This window comes from Lynx rufus, unplaced genomic scaffold, assembly GCF_022079265.1.
Source record: "Lynx rufus isolate CCGP_SWC_20201006 ecotype Redwood Valley unplaced genomic scaffold, mLynRuf1.p SCAF_7, whole genome shotgun sequence".
NCBI classification, from domain to species: domain Eukaryota; kingdom Metazoa; phylum Chordata; class Mammalia; order Carnivora; family Felidae; genus Lynx; species Lynx rufus.
Genome location: NW_025814889.1, coordinates 40819888 through 40834290, shown reverse-complemented (window position 1 = coordinate 40834290; position 14403 = coordinate 40819888). Strand labels below are relative to the sequence as shown.

The 14403-nt window shown below is 47.1% G+C and overlaps 1 protein-coding gene across 1 annotated transcript in view; it reads left to right on the top strand.

Annotated features, from left to right (window-relative positions):
- The window catches only part of VWF (von Willebrand factor), a 137639-nt gene extending 123935 nt beyond the window's left edge, over positions 1-13704 (top strand). Inside the window, exons 45-52 of the mRNA XM_047066718.1 lie at positions 656-836; positions 1548-1588; positions 2096-2212; positions 9007-9105; positions 9783-9911; positions 10426-10465; positions 12857-12954; positions 13386-13704. Of these exons, the coding sequence (XP_046922674.1) occupies positions 656-836; positions 1548-1588; positions 2096-2212; positions 9007-9105; positions 9783-9911; positions 10426-10465; positions 12857-12954; positions 13386-13574 (894 nt within the window). The 3' untranslated portion in view covers positions 13575-13704. The remainder of the gene's footprint in view (positions 1-655; positions 837-1547; positions 1589-2095; positions 2213-9006; positions 9106-9782; positions 9912-10425; positions 10466-12856; positions 12955-13385) is intronic.
- The last annotated feature ends 699 nt before the right edge of the window (positions 13705-14403 follow it).

The following is a 14403-nucleotide window of genomic DNA, read 5'->3' as shown; positions in this document are numbered from 1 at the left end:
CCTGTTTACCTGTGGATCTGAGGTCGGCTTCCCCCAAGTGGTTGGTATGGGATGGCCTCACCATCCTGCATGTGTTGTGGGCCCACCACTGCTCCAAAGCTCCACAGGCTATAAGTACTGTTCTGCCATGAGTTGGGCCACTCATCCACAGGCCTGGAAGCCCCAGGGACAGATTGCTGGGCTGTAGGGGCCAGATGCTAGCATCCCTAGTCTCTTGCTTTCTCCCTGTAGGAGTAAGTGGGAAGTAGCTCCTGGCTAGGAAATGAGTGGAATTTCCCTTCTACATCCCCTCTGAGTCAACCCATGCTGCTGCTTCTTGGTCAGAGTGCCCTAGAGCCTCTGAGCTCAGCTCACATCCAGGGCTGAGGGTGGAGGAGAGTGTCCCCAGGCTTCCCTAAGGGGTTCACTCAGTGCTGAAGACTGTGTCTGTAGAACACATGGCTCTGAGCTAGGATCTTAGGATGACTTTGACCTAGACTTATTGAAAGACTTGGGATGAGCCCCATTCACTCCCTCTGTGGGCCTTACCCTGTGGGTGGGATTTACATATTAAGCTGGGGCTCACCCCCAGAGCCCAGATCCGCTCCCTGAGAGAACAGCACACCCCACTGGGCCCTCAGCCCAACCTTGCTCAAGTCTAATGTTCTAACCACAGGTTGGCTCTCACTGGGCCTCCCCTGACAACCCCTGCCTCATCAATGAGTGTGTCCGAGTGAAGGAAGAGGTCTTTGTGCAACAGAGAAATGTCTCCTGCCCCCAGCTGGACATCCCTACCTGCCCTGTGGGCTTCCAGCTGAGTTGTAAGGCGTCAGAGTGTTGCCCCACCTGTCACTGCGGTAAGGCGTGCGTCCAGGGGCCCCACCTCCAAGCCTCTCTTTCCACTAAGAACTCCTGAATTCTTTGTCTTTTCAGCAACTCGGGGAAATGGGCAGGATCAAACTCCTCGTATCTGTTCGTAATGCTTTTGTGGGAAAGCAAATACGATGAGAGAAATATTATAGTTTCCTAAAGGTCATCACTGTGCCCAGTGGTAGCTTTATATCATTCCACCTCCAGTTATTTGCCCGTGTGTGTTAGTAGTGGTAGAGCTCCCAAACCCCAGGCTTCTCAAGCATCCACTGTATTGCCTCTGCTGGGGAAAGGTGTTCCACCTTCCCACCCCCAACTCCACCAACAAAAAAAATAGCATCTCTCTCCACCACCTGCTCTGAATTCTTTGTGTGGTTTGAGCTTGGGACTTAAAGTGTCCAGAGTAGAGTTTCATTCTTTCAGAAGCCCAGGTGCCCTCCCACTCACACTTAAAGTGTGAACCATTTAAAAGGTTGTCCCTTGAGGCTGAGGAGGGGGAGGATCTTCTTACTGTGGGCAGCATGGTAGGACACAGGCAGCCTGCCCTTCCTCTGCAGGCCTGAGAGGAGTGAGGCCACTGTGGGACCCACAGCGCCTGGGGTGGGGTGGCGAGAGGGACTGCAGATGGAGGAGAGGGGCGCAGATGGGGAGGAGAAGACCCTGAGGGGATCAACCCTGCACCTTTCTCTCTCCCCCAGAGCCACTGGAGGCCTGCATGCTCAATGGCACCATCATTGGGGTGAGCCTTCTTCTCCAGGGCGAGTTGTGTGGGTGCCGTGGGAAGGATGGGCAGCTCAGTCATTTGGAGTGGAAATAAAAGGAAGCAGGGAGCCCTATCCCCCACTTTCCATTGCTTCCAGGGCTTCCAGGGCATCTGGCTGCCAGGCTCCCGCCATCTTGCTGACTCTGTAGGTCCTCACCTTCCGGCCCCCACTCGGGCTCCTGAGCATCTCTTCTGTGTGCAGAGAAGCACTCTGATGGCATCACACACATTTCAATCCGTCTCCCTCTCTCACTGCTCAGGCTCACTTTCTGGCATAAAAACTCTGACTTACCGTCACCATACTTGAGGTGGAAGGCAGGAATGGAGCGGGTCCCTGGACCCAGGAGGAGCATCAGGGTGATGGCTCATCTTGTGTGGGCAGCCGGGCCCCCTCTCCTAAGGCAGATGGCTGAGGTGAATGGGAGGGTCAGGGGCAGGGGGTTGGTGTGCTGGGGAGCCTGATCCTGGTGCCTCTGGTTTCAGCCTGGGAAAAGTCTGATGATTGACGTGTGCACGACCTGCCACTGCACCATCCAGGTGGGGCCCGTGTCTGGATTCAAGCTGGAGTGCAGGAAGACCACCTGTGAGGCCTGCCCCCTGGTAAGAGGGCTGTTAGGCACCCGGGTGATGGCCTGGGTACTTGTGGGACCCAAGCAATGGGACCTTACTGGAGTCTGTATATAAAGCTTTTGTTATTTTCTGACTATGGACAATATTTGACAGCTATAATGAAGAGTCTAGTTTTGGAAATTTAAACAAACACAATATTTGCAAGACTTATGACGCCATATTTACAGTTCTTTATTATTTTTTTACACAACATTTTAAGAAGCCATCATTGCCATTCTTTGAAAACATTAAAAATTATTTAACAATTATCAGACACTAAATGAAAAATTCTATACAGTATCCCTTAAAACGGATGTACGTCATCCTGTACCTTCATTATTGGGCACTGAATTGGCTGAAAATATTTCACCCTGTTTCTGCCAGGTCACAATGACTATGCTCACTCTGAATCCCTCCGAGGGTGGATTCTGAGAAGTGGAATCATCATTTCTAGTTAGCCAGATGAAAACCGGCATTTCCTTGTCTTCACTGTGACCCAGCCCCACCTCACGGATCTAGACCTAATGCTTCTTCCTCAAACTGCCGTCTGTGCTGGGGGCTCCTGCTTTGTTCAAAAACACAGTGAGTCAGATGAGCTTCTTGTGAGCCAGAGGCACAGAATAGAGTAATAGCACTTTCAGGCAGTGCAAGTGGAAGGCATCCCCCCTCAACTGTGCAAGGGAGCAGGCAGGCTCTGGGGTGAGGCTGGGGAAGAAGGAGTCCTTCCTGTGAGGAGGAGTGTGGCCGGCCAGAGCAGGAGGAAACATCAGGAGGGTAGAGATGAAGGATGCTGGAGCAGGTCCCGTATACAGAGTGTTCTCCATCTGTAGAACCGTTCTTCATGGCCCTTGGCACAGAGTTATACTCTCAGTAGGAGCTTAGTAAAATCTATGTGGAGCGAATGAGTCTATAGGAGACACAGCTATTTTTTTAAAAAATATTTTTATTTATTTTTTATTTATTATTTTTTTTTTAATTTTTTTTTTCAACGTTTATTTATTTTTGGGACAGAGAGAGACAGAGCATGAACGGGGGAGGGGCAGAGAGAGAGGGAGACACAGAATCGGAAACAGGCTCCAGGCTCTGAGCCATCAGCCCAGAGCCTGACGCGGGGCTCGAACTCACGGACCGCGAGATCGTGACCTGGCTGAAGTCGGAAGCTTAACCGACTGCGCCACCCAGGCGCCCCTTTTATTTATTTTTGAGAGAGATAGAGCACGAGCGGGGGAGGGGCAGAGGGGCAGAGCATGAGCAGGGGAGGGGCACGAGCAGAGAGAGGGACACATAGAATCTGAAGCAGGCTCCAGGCTCTGAGCTGTCAGCACAGTGCCTGATGCGGGGCTCGAACTTGTGAACCGCGAGATCACCGCCTGAGCTGAAGTCAGATGCTTAACTGAGCCACCCAGGCGCCCTGAGATACAGCTATATCTGATAGAATGATTCAGAGAACATTCCAGCCTCAATGAGGATGAAGCTAATGAGACACATATTTTTGCTTTTTGTTGCTGTTGTTAAATCCTAGTTGCTTCTCTAAGGTTTTGGGTGTTGTGTGTATGTATGTATGTGTAACAGCTCCCCTGGAACACATCTGGGCTTGAATAGGGAATTAAATAATGCCGCACGGAGTTTGTGGCATCTCTTCCACCTTGGATGTCCACTGACCTACAAATCAGCGCAGCAAGAGGTCCACACCAGTGCGGTCTTGAAGCAGCGCTTCCTAGAGGGGGAGCTACGAACTCCCTAACAGCGCCCTCTAGTGGCCAGAAGGTGGTACAGTAAAGTCTCTACATCCATAGAAATCCAGCAGTGGAATCAATCCAGTCTAGATACATATGTTTCAGTATTCTTAAATCCATGGCCCCTTTTGGTACTCTTCCTCCTTTCCTCCCAAATCCTAATATCCCCCATGGCAGTGTACCCACTTCCTCCCTGTTGAGAACTTCTAGATTAGTCCTCCTTCTACGTGTCTCTCAACCTTTGCTGAAAACTGCCTCAGTTGTCCCCTTTCTAGCTCAGCATCCTTAACTGATCTTGCCACATGCCTCTGCCATGAAGGTCAGAGAGGTCTCCTGAGGGTGGGGAGCTGTGGTCAATAAAGTTTAGGTAGGTGTGCTTGAACTGCCTACATCAGACTCAAGTGTTAGTGTCACTGGAGATGTGAGTCCATTTCCTCCCCGGGAAGGTGGTGCTCATACCTTAAGGAGACCTGCAGAGGGTGGTTTGTGCTAGTGGATAGTAGACATGAAACTTAACAGGTTAATTAAACTGACGGAAGCATGAGGAAGAGAGGTCACCCTGACGTGGAACACTGAGAAGGCAGCTGGAGGGGCACAACCATGAGCTGACCTTGAGCAGTGAGTTGAATGTAGAATAGAGGACCTTCCAGGGAGGAGAATGGGGACCAGACTGGCAGATAGAAGTAAGAGTTAGAAGAGGTAAGACTAGAAGGCTTTGAGCAGCCAATGCAATTTATGGAAAGTGCTATGGGACACAGGCAGGGCAATGTTAGGGGCATGAGTGGGCAGGGGCAGGACTTGTGGCTGCTCAGACCTACACAAGTAGACTCTGGCTGGTGGGAACTTGGCTGGCAGGCAGAGAAAGCAGTTGCTTCTGATTGGATGTTCTGGGGAGAGCCCATTCAGCACTGCCCTTCTGTGTGTGTGTGTGTGTGTGTGTGTGTGTGTGTGTGTGCGCGCGCGCGTGTGCATGTGTGCATGCATGGCATGTGCTTGCCTATGGAACACACAGTACTGCCTGGCGTGGCCAGGAAGACTTGCAGGGCTTGGACAAGCCCTGTTACCTGGTGCAGCTGTATTATGCCTTATAGGACAGGGGACATGCAGAAGGTCTGTTTCCTTGTTTACTCCTGTAAGTGGGTCCTGTCAGGCTCCCCGTGCACCTCCCTCCCTTGTTCCCAACTCCAAAATCATTGCCCCTCTCCTAGTACCTTCCACCCTCTCCTCCTTTTCTTCCTGTTCTTTGTCCTACCATAACACCCTCTTTTTTTTTTCCTGTTCTTAGCTCAGTTGTGCCCTCTGCCTCTCTGGTGTGTGGGTTTTGTCTCCACCGCCCCGTCCCTTCACTTAGCAGTCCCCTCCTCCCTTTGTCCCCTGCCTACTCATTTCTCCTGTAAGGATTTTGTCCATTTTCCTCTCCTTGGGCCTGCTGAGCAGAGCGTGTTTCCTAGTCTCTTCTCTAACACTCACTGAAAAGAAAAACACCCAAATCTATGCTCCCACGAAATCCTGCCTAATTTAAGCCCTGTTTAATCTCCCCCTTCTGACTATAACCACCCACACTCACTCATACTGTTTATTCTCTTTCTTCCTGTTCCTTTACCTTGGTCCTACACCTTTAAGGTATTGTATGCTTCTGAAAACGCAGTTTAAAGCTTACAGTAAACGACAAACTGATGGCCTCAGACTCCAGCAGTGTCTTTCCCAGTGTGGAAGACTGTGTGGCGTGGGCCCAGTAGCTCTGATGCTGTGCTGAGCTCTGTACTCACTGGCTTTCTGCACGGCCTGCTCCCTGATGACACACTGAGTTCAGAAGCTTGGTTTATGAGTAGTAAATTGCTTAAATTCATTCTGAGCAGGCTTAGCGACTCCTAAACTTGCCTGCTGATAGGGGCATTGAGCCCATGTGCAGTGCACAAGGGGACATTGCAGAGAAGCCCGTGTTTTCTGTCTGAGGCTCCAAACTGACTGGCTAGAGATTCATATGAGGAAAACCTCGGGGCCCAAATGAATGAATCTCTAAGTGGTTATCACTAAATGAGGCAAAATGAGAAAAAGACTGAAAAAGAATGACATTGTGGTTGGTTTCTCATATAAATCAAGTTATTCTTTAAAAATATTGTGAGATTATGTTCTTTGTTTTTTTTTTTTTTTTGAGTGGTGGGTAGCATTAAAAGAGCTTTAATTTTGATGCAGTGATGAAGCAGCTGATGGTAGCTTTTTGATTTTTGTTTTATTAACATTGTTGAGAATACTCTTACTTTGCAAGATAAAAAGTGGTTGCCCTATGTTGACTGCTAAATCTGGGGGCATTTTTGCAAAGACTGTGAAATCCTGCTGTCTGGAAGCTGCTGCTTTTTCCAATGCAGATATAATGAAGGACTGTCACTTAAAGCCACTGCCAAGGAGTTCCCAGCTGAACTCGTCTCAGTGAGTGTAGGAGGCCTACTAAGGGCCAGGTGCTGGGATACAATGACACACAGCATAAACTGAGTTTGGAATTCACATGCTTCTCAGGGAGAACAAATGAAATTTTCAGATTGTGTTAAGTGTTATGGAGAGTGTGTGCATATGTTGTATGTTGTATACTCTCTGAGGATTGATATTTGAAATGATTACTAAAGGATGAGAAAGAGCTAGTCATACAAAATTTGGGGAAGAACATTCCAGGGAGAGGGAATAGCATACACAAAGACTCTCAGGTGAGGAGGTTGGGATGTTCACGGTCCTAGGAGATGCACAGGGGTAGATTGTTAAAAGCAAGGGGATGGTGGTAGAAGATAAGGTCAGAAAATTAGGAAGGAGCCATGTGGGGCCTTGTAGAACATGCTAAGAAGATTGGGTTTTGTTCTAAATGCAATGGGAAGCCATAGAAAGTCTTATTTTTTCCAGGGGGGGGATAGTTTACCTAAAATAAAATGCACAGATATAAAGTATATAGTTTGATGAGGTTTGGTAAATGGACAAGCCTGTGTAACCACTAAACTAGTAGTCGAGGAAGTGCAACTAAAAGGCCAATAGGGGAGAGAAAATGAAATTCTAAATAAATAACTTGATTAAACCAAAATACTATGGAAAAAAAAACATGGAACAAATAACAGAGAAGACAAAAAATAAAATGAATAGTATAATGGTAGATTTAAACCCAGCCATATCAATAATTTCGTTACTGAAATTATTGTAAATGGGCAAAACAGAATCCTGATAACAAATGGAGATTGTCAGGCTTGGATAAAAAAGCAAGACTCAATCAGTATACTGTTTATAAGAGATGCGCTTTCAGTTTTATTTATTTATTATTATTTTTTAAAGTAAGCTCTATATCCAACATAGGGGTTGAACTCATGACCCCCAGATCAAGAGTCATATGCTCCACCGACTGGGCCAGCCAGGTGCCCCAAGATGTGCTTCCTATTTAAAGAGATGAAGAGATTGAAAAGAAAAGGATGAAAAAAGATATGCCAGCCAATGCTAAGAATAAGAAAGCTAAGATGGATATATTAATACCAAAATAGGCTATAAAATGAGGAATGTTACCAAAAATATAGAAGATTCTTTCATAATTATAAAAGAGTAGATTCATCATGAAGACATAAGAATCCTAGATGTGTATGTATCTGGTAGCAGAGTTTCCAATACATGAAGCAAAAATGGACAGAACTAGAGGGAGAAATAGGCTTGTCTACAAACTTATTTTGTAATTTTAATGTTTTTTCAGCAATTTATAGGATAAGTAGGAAAAAATCAGTAACGATATAGAAGATTTGGAAAACTGTATCCACCAACTCGACCTAATTGAAAACAATAGACTACTCTATTTTCAAACTGCAGAGCACACATACTTCTCAAATGCACATGGAATTTTCAGTTATTTGGATCAAATTCTGGGCCATTAAAAGGTCAATACATGTCAAGATTTTGATATCATTTAGGGTATATTCTAAGACCACAATTTAAATTAGCTTGAAATTAGTAACAAAAAGGTATTGAGAAACATGCCCCCCCCCATATTTGGAAATTAAATAAAATACTTTAAAATAATCCATGAACCAAAGAAGAAATCACAAGTGAAGATAGAAAATATTTTGCTAGAGATAATAGCAGTTACTCTAGAGATTCCAATATGCACCCTTGACTTACCATAGTCTACTTTGATCTGATAGTATACATTTTGTGTATGATGTACTCTCCGCCCTATACTTTGTGCTATTGTTGTCACATAGTTTACTTCTATGTGAGAGATAAATTCACAAGATGTTATTGGTTTTGCCATCCAGTGCTTTTAACAGTTGTTTACAAATATTTTGTCAAGAATTTATGATCTACAGAGGGCCAGTCTGATATAAGCTGCTCTGCCATCACTAGAACCACAACTCCATGGATAGTTTTTAAGCAGGAGAGTGAAAGTCATTCTGGCAGATGTGTGGAGACTTACAGTGCATGGTCAAGAGTGGAGGTAGGAAGACCAATTAAGTCTATTACCAGAGTCTAGTGGTAGATGATGATGGCTTGGACTAGGTGATGACAGAGGACACTGGTCATGACAAGCAGAGGATGAGTTAGAGAGGCATTTTGGGCAAGATTCAGTGATGAGTGGGGGGTTGAGAAAAAGAAGTAAGTCAAGGGTGACTCCCCAATTTCTGATTTGAGCAACTGGGTAGTGAAGCCATTTATCAAGGTAAGGTGAGGCAGGAGAAGGACGGAATTTGGGACAAAAATCAAGTTGCATTTTGTACATGAGTCTTGAGAAGACAGTAAGATAAACAACTGTCAGGCGAACAATTGAATTTGTAAGTCTGGAGCTCAGGCGAGAGGTCTGATTTAATAGGTGTGGCCACTAGCACTTGAGCAAGAGGTGCGTATGTGGAGGGAAGGAATGCCATCTAGAGAACAGAGAACTGACAAAGGTTAGCTAAGAGGTGGCTGTTGACTTTCTGAACTCCTGGTAAAACTACTGGATGGGAGAGATGAGAAGCTGGAAAAGTAAGCCTCCTTATGATTGGGGTGCTCTGGGAGGTTCACTAAGGCTGGCTTTTCTCCTGGGTACAGGGTTACAAGGAAGAGAAGAAGCAAGGTGAATGCTGTGGCAGATGTCTGCCTGTGGCTTGCACCATCCAGCTAAGAGGAGGCCAGACCGTGATGTTGAAGGTAGGAGCAACTTGAACTCAGGAGTTTCCCCTCAAGTCACCACTGGGTTTCCTACTTGGAGATCTCCTCTCCAAGAAAGAGGGACTACGTTTGCATCAATACTGGCTTCCCACCTATTTCTGATTTTATAGAGAAAAGATGGATAGTCTATAGAAGGTATAGAATTTTTCTCTCTGATTTAGCAAATTTTTCATTCTTATTGACATGAGTGTCCTTGGAGTGAGGCCCATGATTTGGAGTTGGTTGATCTCTAAGATTTCTTCCAGCCTATTGTCTGTAAGGCTAGACGGGCAATCAGGTGTGAAACAAACTGATCCATGAAGGCGGGAATTCGTTGCTAGGGCTTGGAGGTGGTGCCCTGGTTCATCTCTGGTTCCGTTGTTGATTTGCTAGTTTACCCTCACTACCTCTTAATGTTTTTAAGCTTCTAGGTGGTCAGAAGAGTTTAGCGATTCTCTGCATTGATGCAACCCTATTCACAGTAAATAAGTTGTTAACACTGGGGCTCGTCTCGTATGCTCTGGGTGTGGAGACTATAGATATTGTCTCATTCTTGTTCCGTAGTCCTCCAACCTGTTTCAACAACTTCAAGGTGTCAAGGTCATGGTTTGAAGTGTCTCTGCAACACAAACACTGCCTTTGGATTTGCTCTACCCATTTCCCCTCTTTCCTTTCAGCGTGATGAGACACTCCAGGATGGCTGTGATAGTCACTTCTGCAAGGTCAATGAGAGAGGAGAGTACATTTGGGAGAAGAGGGTCACAGGCTGCCCGCCCTTTGATGAACACAAGTGTCTGGCCGAGGGAGTGAGTAGCTGGAGCTCAGGCTCTGCTTTCCTCTTGACTGCCCCATCTTTGACTCTAAGAACAGAGTCCTCTGAACAGCATGCAGTCCCCACTGACGTGATGTCCCAGTGTCCAAGGGAGACCCCTGACCCAGTTTAAAAAATCACTGAGGTTTCAAAATCAAAGCCTGTTGGAGAGATAAAACTCTCTGCACTATACGATGCTTTCATTAGATACCTTCTTCTTGGGGGAGCTTGTTTGATGGAGAGGTGAGAGATCAAATGATTTCTAGTCTCCCCTGAGAATGATGGTCCTGGTGAGCCAACTGGGAGAGAATCCAGAATACTCAGAGTTGTTACAGGCTGGTCAGGTGGGGGTGGGGTCAGTCTGCTCACATTTGTGATGGCATTGCACAGTTTATGTCTAGAGACTGAAGCTCGGGGCTGAGTCCAAAGCCAGGAATTGGCCTGGAGTGACCCGACAGCATCCACTGTGTACTATTTGTGCCTAATCTGGGAATTTGTTGTTTTCTTAGGGGAAAATCATGAAAATTCCAGGCACCTGCTGTGACACATGTAAGTACATGACCACTAGCTTGTCCCTTGAAATCCGTCAGACCAAGTCCAGGGACTGTTCTTTGGAGGAAGCTTTATTCTGGAAAGATAATTCTTTTTTTTAAAAAAAAATTTTTTTTTTCAACGTTTATTTATTTTTTTTGGGACAGAGAGAGACAGAGCATGAACGGGGTAGGGGCAGAGAGAGAGGGAGACACAGAATCGGAAACAGGCTCCAGGCTCCGAGCCATCAGCCCAGAGCCCGACGCGGGGCTCGAACTCACGGACCGCGAGATCGTGACCTGGCTGAAGTCGGACGCTTAACCGACTGCGCCACCCAGGCGCCCCTGGAAAGATAATTCTTAATTATTGGCCAGTTGCTAGGTTCAGTTCTGCAGGAAACTGCCACCTTCCCTGAATGTTCTTAGACTGCCTCCTTCTCAGATCACCATTCAGACGCCTGTGAAGCAGTTTCTTCCTTTTTTCCTCTGAACTCCTAACTATTACTCTCCTCTTATCTGCCTTTCCCCTCCCAGAGGTGTGGGTGGCTCATATCTTATTTTTGCCACCAGAGCTCTTGGAAGGCACCCTTGATCCATGATCTTGACAGAGAAGACACTCAATATACATCTATTCTTTGAGTGTCAGACAGCCACCTCCCAGAGAAAGAGAAGCCACCAGCTGGCTAACATCAGCTCCCCACCATATGCTGTGGGAGCCACAGAGAACACAGAATCTTCTCAAGGATTCACAAGACTGGTCTACATGTATTAACCTCCCCTTCTTCACTCTCGGCCCCTCTTGACCTTGCAGTTATGTCAGCCCATAGCTCACAGCAGCAGCTTTGGGGATGGACCCCTGCAAGGCTGCCTGTCAGGCAGCAATCTCCCCACACATTCTTGTGTTCATGAGCACAAGTAACATGCAGAATCCTAGTGTTAGTGCTGTGTTCTCTGAATATAGAATTACTTGCCTGTGCTAATGTTTTTTGGTTTTAGTTTAGTGTTTTGTTTTGTTGTTTTTGTTTTATTTTGGGTTCATGGGCCTGGATTCACCGTGTTCAGTATTGGGTAAAGAAAGAAAGAGTGAAAAGTGTGAATACCTTCCATGCTTGCTTGCTTGTTTGTTTGCTTATTTATTTGTTTATTTATTTATTGAGAGAGAATATGAGCGGGGGGAGGATCAGAAGGGGGAGAGAGAAATCCACCCAGTGTGGAGCCCAACTCTGGGCTCAATCTCTGACTGTGGTGATATCATGACCTGAGCAGAAATGAACAGTCGGATGCATAACCAACTGAGGCATCCTGGCACCCCAGTCATTCTCTTCTCGATGGCTCACTCTGACAGTCCCTGCCTTTGCCATAACCAGGTTGCAGATTGCAGAAACACACTCTGAAAGCAAGTCTTTCTATGATTCCTGTCTGCATAAGCTTAAGAATATGAAGTCAGGAAACCATCAGAGAAGATGACTTCTCTTTGGGCACACTTTGCACAATGGAATTTGGGCAAGAGGCTGTTATTTGCAAAGCTAGCAGGGAGGTAACAAGAGGCCTTTGTTGGTCAGTACTTTTAGGAGGCAGAGACCCTTCAAAAGGAGAGGGAGCCAGGCTCAGGATTTAAACCTACAGCGAAAGAATATAGTATGTTGGCCTAAATATGTTTTCCTTATTCATTCTTTTAATGTGGTTGGCAGGCTTTCACTGTACAATGGAGTTATTTGGAAGTTGGGAGGCAGGCTAATATGTAGTTAGGGTTGATTTAGTTTGGGAGCCATTCAAGAATGGAAAACTCCCAGTGTGCAGATGGGGAATGGCGAGCTGGCATTCAATCTTAGAAATATTGGTGGGGACAAGTAAAGTTTCAGGTCTGAACGCCACTAATCCCTGCCATGCCAGAGAGCTGGAGACAGCTATTCCCAAAGGGAGGCCTCCAGGGCTCCCAGGCATCCTCTTAGCCCCTCGTGTGGCCATGACATTTGCCTTTCCTCTTTTCCAAAGGCAGAGACAGATAGATAATAATTATATTTATTGACTACTTCATTGCCATTAGCTTCCGGATATAGTTATAAGCACAAGAAGACTGCTCCAGTCATTATAATTTTTAGAGTCTACAATTACATAAAAGCAAGTCTCATCCATCTACATCACCGAAGTGCAGTGAATCTAGGCTCCTCCTGTGGTTAAAATTGTACCATTAAGTGAGTTAAACCCAGCCATAACTGTATCTCTAGATTGGAGGGCCAGGAGATTCTGAGGTGAACCAGGGTAATTTAACTCCCCTCCTTGCAGCTGGCTTTGGTGATCTGGCCACTGTGAAACTGACCTATTTCCAGTAAAGTGAGGGAACTGGGCTGGAGAGTGTCCTACAGAATCCCAGCCAGGTCCCAGGTCCCATCTCTCTCCTGTCCCGTAGGTGAGGAGACAGAATGCAAGGATATCACTGCCAGGCTGCAGTATGTCAAAGTGGGAAACTGTAAGTCTGAAGAGGAAGTGGACATTCATTACTGCGAGGTAAGGGGACCCTGACTTCAGTGAGGCCTAAGTGGGGAGGGGTGAGTCTTCTTGTTTGGACACATCTCTAGTAACCTATTAGAAGCACCTGGAATACTCACAGGGAGGAGATGTGAGTGGAACCAGAAGCATATATTTTTAAGCAAATGTTGTATTGAAGTACCTGGGAACTTTTGACCCCAGAAGCAGAAAAAAAACAAAACAACTGTAGACAGATTCAAGTCCTCTAAAGAGAATGGAGAGTTGTTTAAGGGGAGCTGGGCATTATGTTTCCTGATGGAATACGCATAGAAATTGCGGCTAGCGGGATTTGGATGTAATAGTACCATAAGGAGAGTGGATATGCCAGACTTTCCCGAGATCTACCTTTACAAAGCGCGCAGCAGGACTCTCCAGCATTGCAACTCTCGCCTCTCTCTGCCCCGTCACAGGGTAAATGTGCCAGCAAAGCCTTGTACTCCATCGACATGGAGGATGTGCAGGACCAGTGCTCCTGCTGCTCGCCCACTCGGACGGAGCCCATGCGGGTGCCCCTGCGCTGCACCAATGGCTCCCTCGTCTACCACGAAGTCCTCAACGCCATGCAGTGCACGTGCTCCCCCAGGAAGTGCAGCAAGTGAGGCTCCCTCCCTGGGTGCCTCCTGTCGCCTGCCTCACTGGACCTGACCGGCCGGAGTGCTGCTCTGCCCTCTCTGTGCTCTGCTCTTGTGCCCTCCTGAGCCCACAATAAAGGCCAATCTCTCACCTTGCAAAAGGCTGATGGTTCAATGCGTCTTCTAGGCTGACATGACAGTGGTAGGCTGGGCCCGAGCCCTGAACCTGGTTCTGAGGGAGAGAGCACAGGCTCCATCTGAAAGCGCCCCAGCCCCAGGCATGGCCAATCTCTGGGACAAAGTGGTGTCTTTGCCTCTGTGGGGTGGGGAGGGTCTCTGCCCAGTGCCCTAAAGTAAAAGGGATTTGCTCAGCAACACTAGGGTCTCCAAGCTCTGGATCCAGGGGCTTCTGAGCAGAGCAGAGCAGAGGGGTGGGCCCTGGAGCCAGGCTCTTGCCAAGACAGACATGGTTATTGGCAGTGTGGCTGACCTTGTGGTGAAGGAGCTAGAACAGGTGTGAAGGGGCTTTCTCTGAGCCCTTGGCTCTCTAAGGTCCTGTGTACCCTCAGGGGTCCCTGTGGGAGGGAGGGGTGCTGAGGACTGAGGGGGCTGGAAACAGTGTGCTGGCAGGTGCAGAAACAGGGTCCCATCCAGCATAGGCTGGGCCATGGCAGATGACCCCCAAGCCTTGGGGGCAGGCCTGGGTTCTACACATGGTCCTTGTTCTATTGCATGGTCCCAAACAAGACCATTAGTGGTTCTCAGACTTCATTTCCTTGTCTGGAAAACAGGAATGTTCGTCTCACTCAAGGGATTGAGAGGGTAAAATACGGCTGAGAGTCTGGGGATAACTGTA